General features: G+C 38.3%; 2 protein-coding genes across 4 annotated transcripts in view; both read right to left on the reverse strand.

The window, feature by feature from the left end:
- Positions 1-349: 349 nt before the first annotated feature.
- On the reverse strand, positions 350-10,857 carry LOC107713660 (exocyst complex component 3-like). 2 transcript variants are annotated; one of them, XR_001636915.1, is made up of 14 exons: positions 10,682-10,857; positions 9,776-9,952; positions 9,471-9,690; positions 8,188-8,869; positions 4,635-4,752; positions 4,387-4,512; positions 4,212-4,312; positions 4,001-4,111; positions 3,191-3,332; positions 2,969-3,091; positions 2,582-2,743; positions 2,307-2,428; positions 1,346-1,963; positions 350-1,315 (listed from the first exon to the last, which is right to left on the reverse strand). XR_001636915.1 is itself a non-coding variant. In XM_016519244.1 (13 exons), exons 2-13 carry the CDS (start codon positions 9,917-9,919, stop codon positions 1,768-1,770), a joined length of 2,247 nt encoding a protein of 748 aa, XP_016374730.1. In that variant the 5' UTR covers positions 9,920-9,952; positions 10,682-10,857; the 3' UTR covers positions 350-1,767. The 2 variants fall into 2 exon arrangements, 1 of the variants encoding a protein (XP_016374730.1); XM_016519244.1 differs by having other exon boundaries at positions 350-1,963.
- Positions 10,858-12,905: 2,048 nt separating this feature from the next.
- Positions 12,906-18,353, reverse strand: part of LOC107713661 (aryl hydrocarbon receptor repressor-like) — a 16,932-nt gene continuing 11,484 nt past the window's right edge. The window contains exons 4-9 of one of the 2 annotated variants that reach the window (XM_016519246.1): positions 17,516-17,613; positions 17,228-17,317; positions 15,650-15,755; positions 15,278-15,411; positions 14,935-15,107; positions 12,906-14,369 (exon numbers count right to left, since the gene is read on the reverse strand). In XM_016519246.1, the coding sequence (XP_016374732.1) occupies positions 13,517-14,369; positions 14,935-15,107; positions 15,278-15,411; positions 15,650-15,755; positions 17,228-17,317; positions 17,516-17,613 (1,454 nt within the window). In that variant the 3' untranslated portion in view covers positions 12,906-13,516. Of the gene's footprint in view, positions 14,370-14,934; positions 15,108-15,277; positions 15,415-15,649; positions 15,756-17,227; positions 17,318-17,515; positions 17,614-18,353 lie in introns of both variants that reach the window. The other variant, XM_016519245.1, reaches the window with a different exon arrangement.

An 18,353-nucleotide genomic window follows, 5' to 3' on the forward strand; every position in this document is an offset into this window, starting at 1 on the left:
TATGAAGCTGTACTGTATGAACGAGGTTTTGATATCTGCCTCTGAGTTTACGTTTACTGTATTTCATATGTAAATGTTGATCAATCCATACTGAGGTCAAATTAATCTGATCACGTTTGCTTTTTTGGCAAATTGATCATTTATGTCGAGATATTAGCAATAAAAAAAAATAAAAATAAACATTTTGTAGTGTTGCTTTTGATTAGAAGGTATGAGGGGGAAAAAACTATGACTATGCAAGTCAATGGCTACCAACTGTTTAGTTCCCAAGTCTTCAAAGAATCATCTTGTGTGTTCAACAGAATAAAGAAACTCATACAGGTTTAGAATAACTTGAGGGTGAGTAGATGATGACAGAATTGTCATGTTTGGGGTGAACTGTCCCTTTAAAATATGAAAAAGGTTTGCATTTTAAGCTAACTGGACGCAGTTGTCTAAATGAGACATACTGGGGTCACGTGACATCGAAGCAGCTGTTTGAAACCTTCACTGCGTACTGCATAGTTTCACATATTCATTCTTAAAATAAAACAGTAAGCAATATGCTAGTACTACAACCTAAACACAGCAAATCAAAAACATTGCTTTGTATAATCAACAAAGTTGCATGAAATACATGTCATCCTACAGTCAGCGCTGCTTATGTGGCTGAGGTAAACTGAAGCGGACATCTTTTCTCTTTCACCCGTGAGAATCCCTCAGAGCTCCTCCCCTCATCTTGAGCTCAGCCAATGAGAATAGAGAGATTACAAATTTAAATAGGCCAGCTTCCTGCGCCTCCTCTTGAGCTGGCAGATCCAGGGCATGCATGCGTGTGTGTATAAACAGAGGTGACCTGGAGTTTAATCCAACATCGTAAATCATTTAGATCGCTTAGTGTTAACCCAGATTTTAAAACAGACGTGATGGAGTTCAGTGGTTCGTTACAGTTTATGACAGTAGCAAGCAGGATGCTTCTAAATGTGTCGCACTGTAGTGAAAAAGACATTCAACCGTACATTATTCATGAAAATGAACGACACAAACGCTGCTGAATGCAACCTCATGATTTGTTAAAGGGATAGTTCACCCAAAAATAAAAATCTGTCAATTGCACTATATAATACTATATTCGAATTCTACTGAACATATACGAGTTTTTATGTGATTAACAGACAAAATAAGTTGCTATTTGTCACCAGTAGGTTTGACATCGATGACTACACTCACAAACCTGGTGTATCTTTATTGCCATATTTGAAACATACTGTGAGTAAATGCAATTTGAAAGGTTCTGCTTTTGTAGCTACTTTGTTTCACATGAAAAGCCATCATGCTTTATAAGACATGGAATATAGTGCACAACCTGTGTGGATCACACTTATGTTGTCTTTCTAAAGTTTGACATCCATTAACTACAATATAGCTGCATTATATGGAAAAATAACTCCCAAAAAATAAATAAAAAATCATAAGGGTTTGGAACAGCATGAGTCTGAGTGATTACAACTTTTGCTTTTGGGTGAACTATTGTTTTAATTCATCTTTCAACCATTTTACAAAGGGCGGGCTAGGGGGAAAAAAATCCTGAAAATGTTTCTGTACATCAAGTCATCATAAATCATCTAAGCATCTGCCGTCTCAACACGAGCTGCTGCCATTCAAGTGCACGTCGTCATCCATTGAGATGGCAGAGAATATATTTCCAAAGTGCATCAATGGAGTAGATACTCCATTCGGTGGCCTGTTAGCGGCTTAGTATAAAGGCTCTAGAGGTCAAAGGTCAGATTATTTCAGCAGTTTGGGAACAGCCATAGAGGTCATGGCGGTCATGGTGATGGATGGCACAGTGATGTCTCTGAAGACGGGCTGAGACACAGAGGAAGAGGATGGTTTGTTCTGGTTCAGAGTCTCTATGATCATCTGTCTCATTTCTCGACTGGCATCTCCACGGACTGCTAACAGGGCCACAATGTGCTCCTCTCTAATGACAGAGAAAGGTGGTTTTGAGTGTCCATTCAAATCACTGTTAATGATAGTGTTATTATGTAAAAGACCAATTAGTTGAGCTCTACTTTGGGCTGCTGAACTTCACAAAAACATTTAGCAAATTTCAGAATTTGTCATTACTGTAATGTGTCTGTATTTGTGTTTTTAAACACGAGAATAACCGAAATATCATCACAACGCTAAAAACCCTAATGGCAATCAAAACAGGCTTAAAATATATTTCTCTTTTATTTCCTTTGTATCTCGCAAAACGTGTCATCTCTCTCCAAGCAATGAAAACTTGTTTTAACAATATTTTCAATGTAATGAAGTCTGACCTGATGTCAGGATATTTAGACACCAGGGTGGACACCTCCAGGTAGAGCAGCGCAGGATCGGTCAGTTTGAAGACCTCTGCGATGGCAGCGATGGCGTCACACAGCCGGTCTGTGTCCTCTCTCTGAGCACATACAAACACGCTTTACAAAGAGCTCTTTAAAAATAATGTTACATGTTACCATAAAGCAATAAACCCTAGGTCTGTCGGATTACAGCAGCATGTTCTAGACATAATTCCTTCTCATTGCAGAGCATCTGGTGTTGTGAGACTCACAGCAGAAAGTTTCCTGAAGAGGAATTTGAACTGTTCTGCTTCTTTCATCATCCGTTCGGCTCCCTCCTTCCTCTCATCGGCGTTCTTAAACGAGATGCGCTTCTGAATGATGGCCTTCAGATACTCCCCCCCCCCCCGCCGATGAGCCTCACTCGTCATTTCCTGTTTGACATACACATCAGAAAACACAAATCACAACACAGCAATGAAAACAGTACTTACGTTACTTCTGCATTAGATTCATTCTTTGAATGGTAGGAAGTGAATGCAGTATCTAGTATATGTATATATATATCGATACATGATTGTACAGCACAGCCCTCTGGTCTGATGAAAAAAAGTACAAATTCAGCATTATAACAAATAAGACAAATGAAGTGTGCAAACCTGATTATAAGGCTTTTTAATTTTGGCAAAGTCGTTAAAGTAGTCTTCCACGGTCACACAGATGGTGTCTACAGCATGAGTACCTGTCAACCACTTCCGGGTCAGCAGCTCATTAAGATGACGCTGTCGAAGAAAAAAAAAAAAAAAAAGTCAAAATCGGTCACATTTATCCCAGTTACTAAACATCTAAAATCGAACCGTACACAACCTGAGCGTATTTACCTCCAAATCCAGGAAGACTTCATCCAGCAGGAACTGGCAGCCCTCTCTGGCCACCTCGTTCAGGAGCTTGTCTATGGCGGCGTCGTTCTGAGTGGGTTCAGTCGACTGAGAGTACTTCCTTTTCAGGCTATTTATAGACTCTCTGAAAACAAGCATATTGAAGTTAATTAAAACTTCAGTTTGGTTCATTAGCAGTGTATTACTGATGTTAAGAAGAAATACTGCAGAAATAATGCATTGCTTTCCAGAAAAAGTCGCATTTTAAAGTAATTATCAGGATTTTTGCAGTTTTTAAAATCACATTTAAGACTGCACACATACAATTCATTCTGTCTTAAATAAAGACACACACACATTAGGCTGTATGGTATAGTAATTCTGTCTTTGATATGACAAAAATGATCATTAAAAAGGACAATTCACCCAAAAATGAAAATCCTGTCATCATTTACTCATGTCATTCCAAACAAGTTTTTTTTCTTCTGTTGAACAAATATTTTGATGAATGTTGGTAACCAAACCGTTTTAGGTCCCATTGACTTCCATAGTTTTTTTTTTTTTTGGTACCTTAAACTTTTTGGTTACCAACATTCTTCAAAATATCTTCTTTGATGTCCCACAGAAAGAAAAAAAAAACATGCAAAGACATGCAGGTTTGCAATGACATGAGGGTGAGTAAATGATAACAGAGTTTTCATTTTTGATCAAACTGAATTTGTCAACTTTTTAAGGATTCCCAGACACCCTGAATTGGCAATAATGTAATGTGTTACTTAAATAACATTCAATTCTTGATTAAAAGACACTCACTTGAACGTTTGACAGTTGTTGATGATGGCGATCATGTACTGAACGTAGCACTGCGGGAGCTGACGATTTTTCAGATGCTCCTCCTTATAGTTGATGGCCTCCTCTCGGTACCTGCATACACATGCAAGAATTGTGAAAATGTGCATCTTTACCAATAATGACAACTTTTATAATGATCAGTGGGAAAAAGGCCAGTTTGAGATCACAGTACCTTACTAGGAATGAGTTCATCTGCTTCAGACAGACTCTCAGCACCTGCTCTTTAAAGGTCTCGTTGATCTGCGTGGCCACCTGGAGATTCTGCTCAAACATCTGAGGAGGAAATGAAGGAAGATCTCATGTCAAAGCTCACGTGAGTGGGTGAGGCCAGCTAGAAGTTGTTGTACCTGGAAGACAATAGCAGGTAAGGTGGTTTGGTAGTAGCCGTCCTGGTCGGCCTCAGGCTCCGTCTCCTTCTGCCAGTCTTTCTTATCTGTTTCCAGAGCTTTGCGCAGCCAGCCTGTGATGTTTGACTGGAGAGAATTGGAAAACAAGAAAGAGCTGCTGAACTGACAATGTTTGGTCATGCACAGTATTTCAAAAGGCTGCACAATATGGAAGATGTAATCCTGTGCTGCAGACTTGAGGCACTCACAGTAAAGGTTTTGAGGTATTTGCCCAGCAAATCATCCACCACGTGTTGGGGCAGCAGCGGCTCCAGCTGCTTGACGTCACACTCAGGCTGCAGATCAGGATGAGCCATCATCTCCACACTGCCAGAGACAGAACCAGACATCACTTACACTAACACACCAATTACACATGTTTCTGCTCCTCGTCAATGTCAAGAGAAATGCTTTGACTCAATGTTAGAGGTTTTATGATAGATTTATTATAGTATGATAGAATAAAAAAGTGTTTAGTTTGTGTAAATGTGAGTAAATTTAGAATGCGATTAAAGAGTAAGTTTGACCTATATGAGCATTTTAATGGCTGATGCCAATGTCAGGTAATATATAATATAGATATAGCTTACATGCGGCAACATAAATGTACACAAAATTGACCAAACTTGCACACAGTATTTCATACAATATTAATTTAGTAAAAATTTAAATATTGGAAAATAGAAAATATTTATTATTTACTGCAAAGCCTGATTTTGGAACTAAAAATAGGTAAAAATGTGCAGGAAAAATTGTGTTTAATTGTCATGAAAATAATGTCACATTGCTTAACAATTAAGGTACTACACTAGCTTCATTAAAAAAAAAATTTGTTGTTATTTCTTCCTTCTGTTTTTGGAAATATGACTAGGATAAGGTAAATCACAAATGATTCATATAACTGCAATGCATGTTGTTATTGCTATTAAACTATTAACTAATATTATTAGTTAAAAGTACAACTTTTAAAAGTAAAAAAAAAAAAACTTTTTTAATGTACTTTATTTTATTAAAAAACTATTATTGTTTAAAAAACTGAAATATAAAATACAGATGAAAAACAAACTTAACTTTACTTAACAGTAAAGTTAGAAATGATGCATCTGCAGCCAAATGGAATAAAGCTAAATAGATAAAAAAAATTTTTATAAAAATTACAAAAAACACAAAACGACTACAACAAACTAAAATGAAAAATGAAAATATAAAAATGAAAGTTAATTCAAAATATTAATAAATACTATAATAGTATACTGCATACATAAATAAATATAAATAAAAAATGCATAGTTCATAGTGCATCCCAACATGTCCTACAGTCCTTCAGCATGTAAAACAGCAACAAAAAGCAGAGCTGAAGATCTGCAGGCTGCTCTTGTCTCCATCTCCTGCTCTGTTTAGCTCTTCTACACATAAATCCATTAATCTTCCTGCTCAATCCTGTGAGCGCACGCGATGTGATGGTCTGCTGTGAGTCCATCAGTCAGATTACTGCTCTTATGGGCTTACATTTCTGCCACAATTCTGCGCGCGAAAGATCATATTTTGAGCGCACAAAAGTGCATTTTGCACGCGCGCGATCTGAGTTTGTGGAGAAAATGTTCGTTTCGCAAAGAAAAAAGTCTTTCGAGCGCACGGAAATCAATTTTGCATTTAAAATACGTTTTTGGATGTGTGCAGACCTTCTGGAGCTGTTGGCATTTAGCGAGCACAGAGGGGGGGGACATCAGGTGAGCAAGCTAGTGAAACGTTGCACGCGCAAAAGAGAAGGTCTGCACACATCCAAAAACGTATTTTAAATGCAAAATTGATTTCCGTGCGCTCGAAAGACTTTTTTCTTTGCGAAACGAACATTTTCTCCACAAACTCAGATCGCGCGTGTGCAAAATGCACTTTTGTGCGCTCAAAATATGATCTTTCGCGCGCAGAATTGTGGCAGAAATGTAAGCCCATATGCTCTCGGCTCTGCTTTAAATATTGAGCTAATTGCTCACTGCTGCGCTTTGACAGACTGATCTGCCACTGAGGAATGCGATGCTGAGTTAGGGTAGTAAAGGCAGCATCACAAATGGTAGTTTTCCCTTCAAGCAAATGTTTTCTTTGCATTTGCATGCTGGGGTTGGGTAAATGTTTACCAGTTGCACCCACCTAAGGACGGCCCTGGCTAATATATTTCTGTCATAATTTCAAGTTAAAGCGAACTTTTATTTTGACGGTGTATTTGACATTCTTTTTCTCAAATAGGAAATGTTTATTTACGTTTTCTCTCAGAGCAGCTCTGCTGATGTTCATGTTTATGTAACTTAGACGCTGAAAACACCATTTATGTATGCGTACTTCAGTATGTAGTAGATAAAACGGCGCCACTCAGAGACATGCAGAAACAAGCAGATTATTTATATAGCGTCTCTTTGCGCATAAATATTCACAGACATATATCATATCTACTTTTGATTTATCCATCCATCAGATTGCGCGTTTTACGTGACATCCTTGTTATACTGTAAATTCCATGTTCACGACTGTACCGGGATTCCCTCTGCTTCACGGAAATCAAAAATTATTAATGCGACACACCTTTATCTGCACGGAGGGATGTTGTCTGCGAAAATGAGCGAACATGTTGGATGTATTGCCTGCTTTTGCAGCCACTTTACGTCCACATTTTTTGCAAATTGGATCCGTCCTCAAGGACAACCCCGCATTCGTTTTTTTTTTTTTTTAATATATATATCCGAAGTATTCCCATACTGCAGATTTTAACCTTTTTTTCGGTGGGGATGGAGATTAGATCTCTGTCTCTGTCATTTTCTCCGCTGCATGTACATGTAAGCAGCCAAGTGAATGCAGAGTGAAGCAGCCGAGCGGAAATAAGTTGCATATGCGCGGGTGAGATTTGTTTTCATTCATTTTTTTAAAAACCGTAGATATGCAAATGTTTACGGTATGATAACCGTGCACGTTCAAAACCGCGATAAACCGTCATACCGGTATATCGTTACAACCCTAAATGAGAATATGCAATTAACTGAAAAACATATCCCATTTTAAATTATTAATAATTTTCATTTTCATGAATGATTATTGCTGTCTATAGCTAATAAATAAATAAATAAATGCATGAGTAGTCTTGCGTAGGAGAGGTGGTAACCGAGTTAGAAAATTGTTACAAAGAGAGGCTTTTTGGATTTTTGAGTTGAAATCATTAACACCAACTGGATTAAATGAAGAGATGGATCTTGCATGTTTATTGTATAGTTGGCATGACAATTATCCGCCATTGATTAAGATCAGCTGTCAACAATGTGCAATTGTGTCTATATAAGTGTGTTGTTGCTTTTTTGCCTCATGAGCACTGAAGAAAGCATGGGCTGATGCGTCTGCTCTTTGGTCTGTTTTTAAGACACCTTGCACTTTTGTCACTTTTGCATATGGAAAATAAAAATATATATTTTTTATAGACCTTTTTTTGGTCTGATTGGATTTTTCCAGTGTGCGGTCAATTTCAGCTACCTGTTAGTAAAAATTACTAAAATATTGTTGGGGAAAACAACCTGTAAATGTGCAATTACCTGAAAAATAGGTCGAAAAAAAAAAAGTTAAATAAATAATAATTAAAAAAAAAAAAATATATATATATATTTGATAAAAACAATCTGTCAGTTTTCTTGATCGATTATTGCCGTCACTGTCACAGAGCACTCAAGTACTCAGGCAAATCCCTATTTCATTTAAGATAAATGCAGTCCATTTGTATCTTACCTTTTATACGTGTTGAGGACCCATGTAAGAAGAGACACGATCTCATTGGCTTCCAGATCTTCAGCTGCGAGTTCCTGCACACGTGCCGACACTGATTTATGATAGAGGTCTAAGAACACCTGTAAGGTGTTGTAGTGTGGCGGGAAGCACTGCACCATCAGATTCTTCACCACGGTCAGGTCATCCAGGATGTACTTCCTAGTGATCTCCAGCAACCTCACCAGCCACATCTTGTCAGACTCGCGTGTTTCTGACTGCGTGCTCTCGATGCGAGCGCTCACGGTGCCCTCTAGGACTTCGTTCATTCGATTTTTCCAGCATTTGGGCCTCCCGGGTGGGATGAACCCGGTCTGCTTCTTACGGTCCAGCATCCTGCGGTCGATCTTCTCTTCACGCTCGATGATTCGGACCACAGACACCAGCATGGTGGGGTCGCGGCGGACGGTGACCATGGCACGTTGGAGGACCATCCAGAGTTGTTTGGAGAGTTCCTCCGACAGGCCCTGCACCTGGCCGAAGTAGCCACGAATGAGGTTCATGTCATGGACGTTCTTGCTGTCCATGCGGTACTGCTCGTACATGAGGTCGTCGCGGGAGCACTCGAGGTCCATTAGCTTGCGGTGAGCTTGAAGCAGCTCACCTTGCTCGATCAGATCATGGGTCTCTCGTACGATCTCAGGTACTGGGAGGGAGCAAAATGTGGGTGCAGTGTCAACAAATGCAAATCATACCAATATAGCACCTAGCATCAATTATAAGACAAAAATGTATTATAAAAACTGCATTATTTTCCACAACACAAGGTGCAATCAACTGAAAAATTGCTCATAAATATTTGAAAGAAATACACAGTAAATAAATAAATACATACATGGTAGTAAAAATTACAAAAATATTGTCGGAGAAAAACAAACCGTGAATGTGAATCAAAAACATCAAAAAAGTAAATAACTCGATATAAAAATGTTTAAATAATCCAACCTGTAAATGTACAATTGCCATAAAAATAGCTAATAAACAGTTAAATAAATAAATAAATAAATGTGTTTAAAATTTTGAGAAAAACAACATTTAAATGTGCAATAAACTGACAAATAACTAATACATATTTTATAAAATTAACTAACTAAATAAATAAATACATAAGTAGTAAAAATGACTAAAATATTGTTGGAAAAACAACTTGTAAATGTCCTAAAAATAAATAATGGTAAGAGAAAAAAAGAAATTAAATAAAAAGCATTCATTATTTTTTCTTCAACTCAAGCAGCATCCGGCCTCACCTGAGAAAATGTTTTTGAGGTTCTCGACGGCTGAAGCCAGTTGACTGTGCTGAACCACAGCATCTTTCACGTCCTTCAGATTCTCTATGGTGTTGATGCTCTGCCTCCAGTCTTTACTGACGTCTGCCAGAGAGTTCTGGATGTCTTTCACATCACACAGAGCGTTATGGAGCTGTGTGAGGCCTGTTCGTACCCCATCCAACTGAGACTGAATAGCAGCCTAAAAAGGGATAAAAGGCTTGGTTTAAATGAACTCGTAAAACCATTCCTCGGATCAACAAATGGTTAAATGCAAGTAGTGTCACCTTTAATCTGGCTTCCACGGATGCTTTCTTGCGCGCCTCTCTCCGTCTGTACTGCTCCACTTTGTCCAGCTGGTCAGAGCGCTGCAGCATCCCAGCAACCCTCTGCACTGCCGTGGCAACAGCCTCTCTGTTCGTCTCCTCCATAGTAACCGATCCCAAACGGCAGGGTTCAAGGTACTGAAATGGAAAAAACAGCAAGGGTTAAAAGTGCTGATAATGACCCAAACTGCAGGACAAAACATACTGAATGACCCGACTCAAACAACAAGAGTTAAATGTACTCAGAATGATTGAAATAGCCGTAAATATTACTAATAGCATTAAAGGTACTAAACTGATGCAAAACAGCAAGGGTTAATTGCACTGTAGTGTTATTTTAGTATCACTGAGAGAATTAATTTTTTATTAATATTTTGAATTACTATTTATTTGTATGTTCTCTGCTTTAATTTTTTTTTAATGGTTTTAATTTTAGTTCCTAATACACTGAAGTGAATCAAACAACAGACGTTAAATCTTAACAAAATTACATAAACAGCAAAGGTTAAAGGTACTTAAGTATTTTAATATTTGGTGTGTTTTGTGTTTTTGATATACATTCATATATCTGAGCATTTGCATATCTGTATTTGCATATGTTTGCAGCTGGTTAAACATGCAGTAACTAAGCTAACACAAACAGATAAAAATACGTACACCTGCTCAAAATAGGCATGGTTTAGAAAAAAGATCAAATGAAACTGTAATCTGTTTTATTTATTGTAATAATCGCATATATCTCGTTAATTTTCTGTGCCGAAAGGCCCACACTGACAGATGCTACCTGGCTAACAACATTAGCATTCAGAGGTCTGCGCTTTTCATACATTTATCGTTAAAATCTCGAGGTCATGTGAAGGTACTCACCCGGACCTGGTGTTTGTTTTGCGAGCTGTGAGTTGTTATAAGTTGCTCATTGATATTTTATTTTAATGTTTTTTAATGTTTATTCTCTTCATTTACTGTCATAACAGCTGCGTCTTCCTGGTGTCGCCCACAACGCTCAGTCAGATGACGCCGAGAGCATCAACCGTGCTCGGGCTTTACGCAGATAACGGACTAGTCTATGATTATGAAGGACAACACGGTGAATCTGTAATCTTCAGTTGGTCCATATCTATATCTATATCTATAAATAATAAAAATAATAATTATAATTTATCAATTAATAAAAGAGTAACACAAAACTCATGTACATATACACAGTGCTGAAACGGCTTGAAACTGTGGAGACACACTACAAGAAATAAATATTAGAAATAATAATACACACACACACATATATATATATAATACAATACAGTGTTTTGGCCAGCAATGGTTTTACAGCCTGAAAGCAAATAATGTAAATTTCCTCTGGGACAGATAAAACATGTCTATCCATCTCAGGGCCGCAGCTGGGGTTTGCGGGGCCCCAGTGCAGGTTGTACCAGTGGGCCCTGTTTGAAATTGTTTAATTTGTATGTCACATTAGCAATTAAAGAAAAAACACTTGGTCAGATCCAAGCGTCTGAATAATTTTTGGTCCCAAATTTTTTATCAATTTTTCTGGTAGTCCACTGTATGAAGAATTTTTGGGTATAATATGTCAGTGATATACATATCTATGGTCTACACTGGATGCGGCACGGCACGACAAATCCCAGACAGAAAACTGCTGCTGCGTTCTATTCATGACGTATTTCGTTTGATCGCGTCCAGTGTAGGCAGACTTTAGCTGTTGTAGACACGGTGTTACTCACCTATTGAGAAGAAACAAAGCAACCTCGGCGTCCGATCGCAGGCCTTCCGCTCCTTGAGTTCTCTCTAGTGCTGGAAAGCTGATCCGATATTTACACGGGTCCTACTTCTTGCCTTAAGCCTTCTTTTGTTCCGCAGATGTTTTTCTCTTTTGTTTTTTATCCGCCATCTCTATCTTTCTGTCGATCGGCTCGGCTAATGTCCGTCCTGTGCACTGAACGCTCTCTCTTCCACATCATGAGTAGACACGCCCCTTACTGCTGATTGGCTACAAGTTTGTTTTGCTAGTCGGCCCGACTCTAAAGCGTTTTTGAAAAATCGCTTACCCCACCTTTAACATTACAGCAGGTAGTAAATTAGGCGCAGTCACTTTAAGAGACAATGCATCCATTATAATGATACACATCCAATTTCTTTCTCCACTGTTTACTTTCACTTAAGACATAACCGACAGTTTTTCGAGGATACTCTCCAAGACGGGTATTTTGACATAATTTTGTATGTATTTGTCAGTACAAGAGCAAGAAGAGGCAAATTCGGTGTTCAAGCGCTTTGAGACGCGTCTCTCTGCGTGCGCCCTGTGCGCACAGAACACCGCGCACGGGTGCTGAATTGGGCTCGTTCACATATTTTTCTGTTTGCATGTTTAAACTGCGATTTGTATTTGTTCGTTCAGGTGCAGGAGGACGCGAAGGACAGCTCGGTTCGGTGTTGCTGTCCGTGAGACGCGGCTCTCTGCGTGCGCACCAAACACGGCGCGCGAGTACTCAGTTGAGTTTTTCCGCGTCTTGTGTTCGAATGCTTTAAACTCTTTTGAATGTTTAAATTGGCATGAGCACTTAAAAACACGTGCAAATGATAAGCTTTCGTGACGATGCGCAGCAGTGGCCCGTCAACTGTCCTGAGCGTCTTTTTAGGCTGGCCTCAGCCAGTCGGTTGAGATCGCCGGGGGGCCCCCCTCAGCCGTGGGCCCCTATAATCATCACCACCTTTCACCTCACTAGCGACGGCGCTGATCCATCTAGTGGCTAATTCAGCATAAAATTGTGTAGTGAAATATGAGATATGACAGCCCAAGCTATAACGGCAAAACCACCTGCATATACAGGTGCATCTCAATAAATTAGAATGTCGTGGAAAAGTTCATTTATTTCAGTAATTCAACTCAAATTGTGAAACCAGGATTCTTTGAACAATTCCTTCATGAAGTATACTTCCCACACAATAAAAATAAACAAATAAATAAATAAAAGTTAAAAGAAATATTAATATGATTTTAACTGTAGCTTCAAATAAAACGGAGGCCAGCTGAATCATGACAAATGTATTTATTTATGAAGCAAATGCATGTTTAAGCACTTTGAAAAATCTAAAATGCTATACACAAATACATTTTCACATGGGAAATAATCTTTATTTGTCTGTATACATATTTTCCACATTAATATCACATTGGATCGCAATAAATCCAAAATCTGTACCCAAAAGAGACAATATACAAAACAACATCTCCAAAACATCTAGAAACCTGAGTATTTGTGTTTGATTAAACAGTCTCAAATAGTATAAAATAACTTCTAACTAGTTTTAGTTTATGTCCTGAGGGAAATACCAGCGCTTGCAAGGCAGCAAACAAACTAAGTTTTAGGCAAGTTTATGTTTAGAATTTGGTGAAAAAAATAAAAAATATATAGAACTTCTTTAGAACTATTTTGTCATCATGACTTGATTTCAGGTGACAAATCACAATTCATCATGCAAATATGACAGTGACATTATTCCAGTGGGTGGATCTTAAATTTCATCTTAAATTTCGAACATACCAAACCTATCTACAAAAAAGTTTGTACGTTAATCAGTTGGGCTGAATTAATTGCAGAATTTTGTAGAGAACAAAAGGAAGAATATTAATATACCTTGCAAGCACTGCAATTAAAAAAGCAATGTTAATGTGATCAGAGTTTACTGCATGTAAACATATGGGTTTGCTTTGTGTAGAACAGTGTTCATAGTGCAATTTGAAGTAATATGTTGTTGCACATGCCCTTGACTAACATCCAGAGGTTCTCGTTTGATCGAGTGCAGAAGGTTGTGACTCCTGAACTCACAAGCCAGCCGGATATCATGCTGCATGCAGCTTTTATGATCATTTGAAAATGCATATCCGTCCTGACTGCCGATAGGAGTGTCAGAGTGATTCATGTCTTTGTTCAGCACACACTTAAGAGGTCTGCTGACTCCTGCACACAGATACTTGTGTTGTCCGTTGATGGGAGGACTGATGACAGCTTTTCCTCTTTGATATGAGGCGCAATAGTCATAATATTCAGCCTCGGTTTTCACCTGTGCATATTCAGGGCGCCTAAGCGTCCCGTATACGTTACACCCGTTCTCAGAGTCTGAAGCTTCTGTCTTAATGGCCACTTCAGGAATCATGTTAAAACATTCATTCTGCACGTACCTTCTCTCAGCCTTCCTGTTGACACAATAACTCTCAAGCTTCTGCAATTCTGTGTTGCATCCGATTCGTGATTTTCCAGAATGGCTGTGCTTATAGACGCTTCCAGGCAGGTTGTTTTCATTGGGCCCCGTGCGTAAGGCAACAGGACAGCGGGCATCCCAGGAAGGATCAACAGCTTGCAGTCTAGAAACACAGAAGTTGAGTGGCTCGTCTTGGGTTTTGCAGCCCTCTCCTCTGTACTTCCTGTTGGTCAGGGATGAGCACGAACCATCATGACCGGATGAGCTTGTCCAGTTAAGATGTAGCATGTCTTCACTGTCAAACGAGCCATGGGAAACTTGTTGCCTTTTATCACTGAAGATGGTACAAGTTAAACTGATTAAAATACAATTTCTACACTCAAATTACATTTTGTCTTTGTGTACAATGTTTTTGGATACTACTATGACTGAGTAAATAGTACATAAATACCAATGTTTGCAAGTCGTCTCTTATGCTCAGTAAAACTGCATTTATTTGATCAAAAATTCAGTAAAACAGTAATACTGTAAAATATTATTACAATTAAAATAACTGTTTTCTATTTAAATATACAGTATATTATAGAATGTAATTTATTCCTGTACATCATTACTCCAGTCTTCATTGTCACATGATTCTTATGAAATCATTCTAATATGCTGATTTGCTGTTTAAAAATGTCTTATCAATGTTGAAAACAATTGTGCAGCTTAATTTATTTTGTGGAAACACTTTTTTCCCCCCAAGACTCTTTGAAGAATAGAAAGTTCAAAAGAACAGCATTTAAAAAAAAAAAAACGAAAAAAAAACGCAATATTCTTTTTGTAACTTTCAATTTCATAATTCTATGCAAAAATGCAGATGAATAGACAGGCAGAATGCCTATCTGCTGCCACACCTTTTGTGTTTGTTCTTCATCATCATACTCTTCATCTTGAGCTCCATGATGGAGGGCAGGACTAGAGGAACAGCCACACAGAACAGAGCGAGCTGAGGCGGCAGCAGAGCTCCAGAGTCAGTCTTCCTCCGCTGACCCTGCAGGAACTTCAGACTGCCCCGAAACTGCATGTTCTACAGGACACAATAGCAAATCAAAACAAGACAATCTCAATCGACATACTGTGTGGAAATGTAAGTTTGGGAAGGTCTGTGTCTCCTAATTAGAGATTCTCAACCTTAATTAGATACATCAGATCAGAGTTTGAAAAAGATCATGAAACTACTAGGATTTCATGACTGACCAGGAAGCCGGAGGTACTGTCCAGCAGGCAGCGGACTCGAGCGACGAAGCACCGTGTGAGAAACGGAGACAGTTCAGGAGGAACGCCGTCAGGCACTTCATCGATATACAGATGACCCATCACAACATCCTCATCTACTAGAACACGCACAAAAACAAGACAGTTCGGAAACAGATGACTTAAGTGTGTAATGACACATGTGTGCATCTTTTCCATGCAATCATTACGACTGGAGCATATTAGCTTAAAAATGGATGCAAAAGCACCAAAAAGTATCATTAAAATAGTCCATTCAACTTGTGCAATATATTCCCAGTCTTCTGAAATCATATGCAGTGTGCTATATAGGGTTAATGGTAAATATACACACACCAGTGTCTTGTTGGCCAGGGTTCATCGCCCAGTGGAGCTGCCTGTGAAACTCCTGTCGCTCCTCCACATGGATATAATCAAAGACCTTTTGATGCATCACGTCCGTCTGCCAGAAAAGATCACACACCAACATAAAACCAGTACATGTTTATTTCAGAAGCACTCCAGCTCCCACAACAGCGTTTTGTGTTGTCTGCACTGACCTATACACAGTTTTATGGGGTACAGTGAACAACTGCTCTGAAGTCTATTAAGTCTAATTCAGTCTTACATCAAACCACATTAGAAACATGACTGATCGAAATTTCATTGTGGAGCCTTTTCTGTCACTTTAACTGCTGGTAAAACCTTTTTCAAAGGCATTTTAGACTGTGAGGTTCCTGGCAGAGAGTCGAATAAGTTCATAATCCATGCAATTATTATTGTGCGTTTGCTTCGGGTTACTATTAATAATCATTCAGATGTCAGAGCCGTGGCACAGAGCAGTGCATCAATAAAAGCTGACATATTAATAGCTCTTGTGCTTGTAATAACCCGTGTTTGAGTTCAACATAGGTCATGTCCCTGTTTTTATCATCCTATCTAATAAAAGCCAATAAAATCAAGTAAAACAAATGTAAAATAATTTTTAAAAAGTAAAATAAAGTATTTTTTTTAATAAATAAAAAAGTTAAATAAAATGATGACAAATTAAAAATAAGCAATATATAAAGTAAAAAATTACAATTTACTTAATTTAATAAATAAAATTTAAATGCAAAATAAAAATAAAAAACTGATTTCCTTTGATCTGTGATCTCATGTATAATGCACAGTATGCTTGAACCCACAAATCCCTTTTTTTCACAGCCCCATGTGTTTGTTGCGTGACACCAGGGCTGCTTGCATGCGGACAGACGTGTCTCTACACTTTAAGAAGAACAAAACAAAAGCCTGAAATACCAGCCCACATTACCATACTCGCTGTTCATAAACAACAAACTCTGCCTAAAATCCTTTATTTTCCAGCTAGACTTTTAGCACACTTTCATGACTAACACACCCCTATGTCATCTTAATTTCCAATCCAAATTTCCTTCTTGGAGGAGATGGTTTGTTTGCAGAGGAAGCCTGACTCTTTGAAGGCTGTGAGAAAGTCTTAAATTAACCGAGGGGTGAAAAGACGTAACTATTTTTACACATTATGGTGGAAGAGGCCATGAACACGACATACTTCTATGTTTTCCAGTCAACCGCAGATGGCGTGAGTATTTCTTATACAACCACACATGATTGTTGTTTAGCTTTCTCTGATGAGACAGGAATTTTATTTGAGAACTGTTTAAAAAGATAAAATGAGTCACATACTGGATTTATACTTTATTTGTTTGGATTGTCACACATGAAAGCTAAATACACATACTATTACAATAACTGCAGTGCAGTGAAATACCACCCTCTCTCCCTCTATAAATATATATGAAAAATAAACTCATTAAATGTGAGCATTTGAAAAAGTTACGGGATGTTTAGATCATAAACATTTCATTATTCATACATGTTGTATTTGTTGATTATAGGATCTCATTTGAGGGTTACCTGATGAAATCCCAGGTAGTCAACGATGGTGGATGATGCATAGAAAATAACACCATCCGAGCTCACAATCAGCGCAAAACCAGGCAGAGACTACAAGATATGAAATATGTGTCAATAGTCATGTCACTAAAATTGTATGTGCAAAAAAGAGATATTTTTTTCCAGTAGACTGGGCCAAAGAATTTCAATTAACCACATGGAAATCTTTAAATTTTTTCTTTGACACGAAACTATTTCTAAACTGTAGTAAAGGAAACTCAAGTCATGAGCCCACAGAAAAGCAGTCACCTTTAGGAGAAGATCACTCTCTATGACATGGGGCAGGATTTCTTTCTTGTGCGCCGAGGTCAAGGCATCACTGCTGTGATTTTCTTTCTCTTGGACCGCTGTGAGGAACAAGTGCACAAAAGACAGAGAAGGAGATAAAGACAGAGATACATGGATATAAAATAAATGTGACCCTCTCTGTGAAATCCATGCTAAAGTCTCAAAATCTAATTATGAGATAACAAGCACCAAAGTTCTCAACAGTTTTTTTAAACAAAGATTTTTAATAGGAAACCCTTCTGTCTCATTTAAAGGGTTAGTTCACCCAAAAATGAAAATTAGACTGTTTTACTCACCCCCGAGGCATCCAAGGTGTATATGACTTTCTTCTTTCAGAAGAATCCAGTCGGAGTAATATAAAAAATTGTCCTGGCTATTCCAAGCTCTATCATTGCAGTCAGCGGTTGTTGCAGTGCTTCAGTCCAAAAGAAGTGAAATAAAAAGCGCCCATCCATAAAATAAGTCTCTCACACGGCTCCGGGGGGGGCGTTTTTGTAAGAAAAATATCCATATTCAAAACGTAATAATCACTTTAATCTAGCTTGCGTCAACAGTTGTACACGGAAGCAGTTCCGGGCGGATGACGTATGAGGTCGGCGTTGTGCATGCGCTGGTGAGTCTCGTGAAAACCAACGTTTGTTAACAGGAGCAAAGGAAGCAAAGTTTCCTTACTTTAGCAAAGGAAAACCAGTCTCCTCTTGGCTTATATCGAAATCCTCCGACATTCTTCTTTACAAATCCTTGTTTTGTACTTCGAATAAGTGACCGTTGTTTTGTTTTGATCTCTCCCCTGCACTTC

The sequence above is a fragment of the Sinocyclocheilus rhinocerous genome, unplaced genomic scaffold, assembly GCF_001515625.1.
Source record: "Sinocyclocheilus rhinocerous isolate Xijiao unplaced genomic scaffold, SAMN03320098_v1.1 scaffold898, whole genome shotgun sequence".
Lineage (NCBI taxonomy): Eukaryota > Metazoa > Chordata > Actinopteri > Cypriniformes > Cyprinidae > Sinocyclocheilus > Sinocyclocheilus rhinocerous.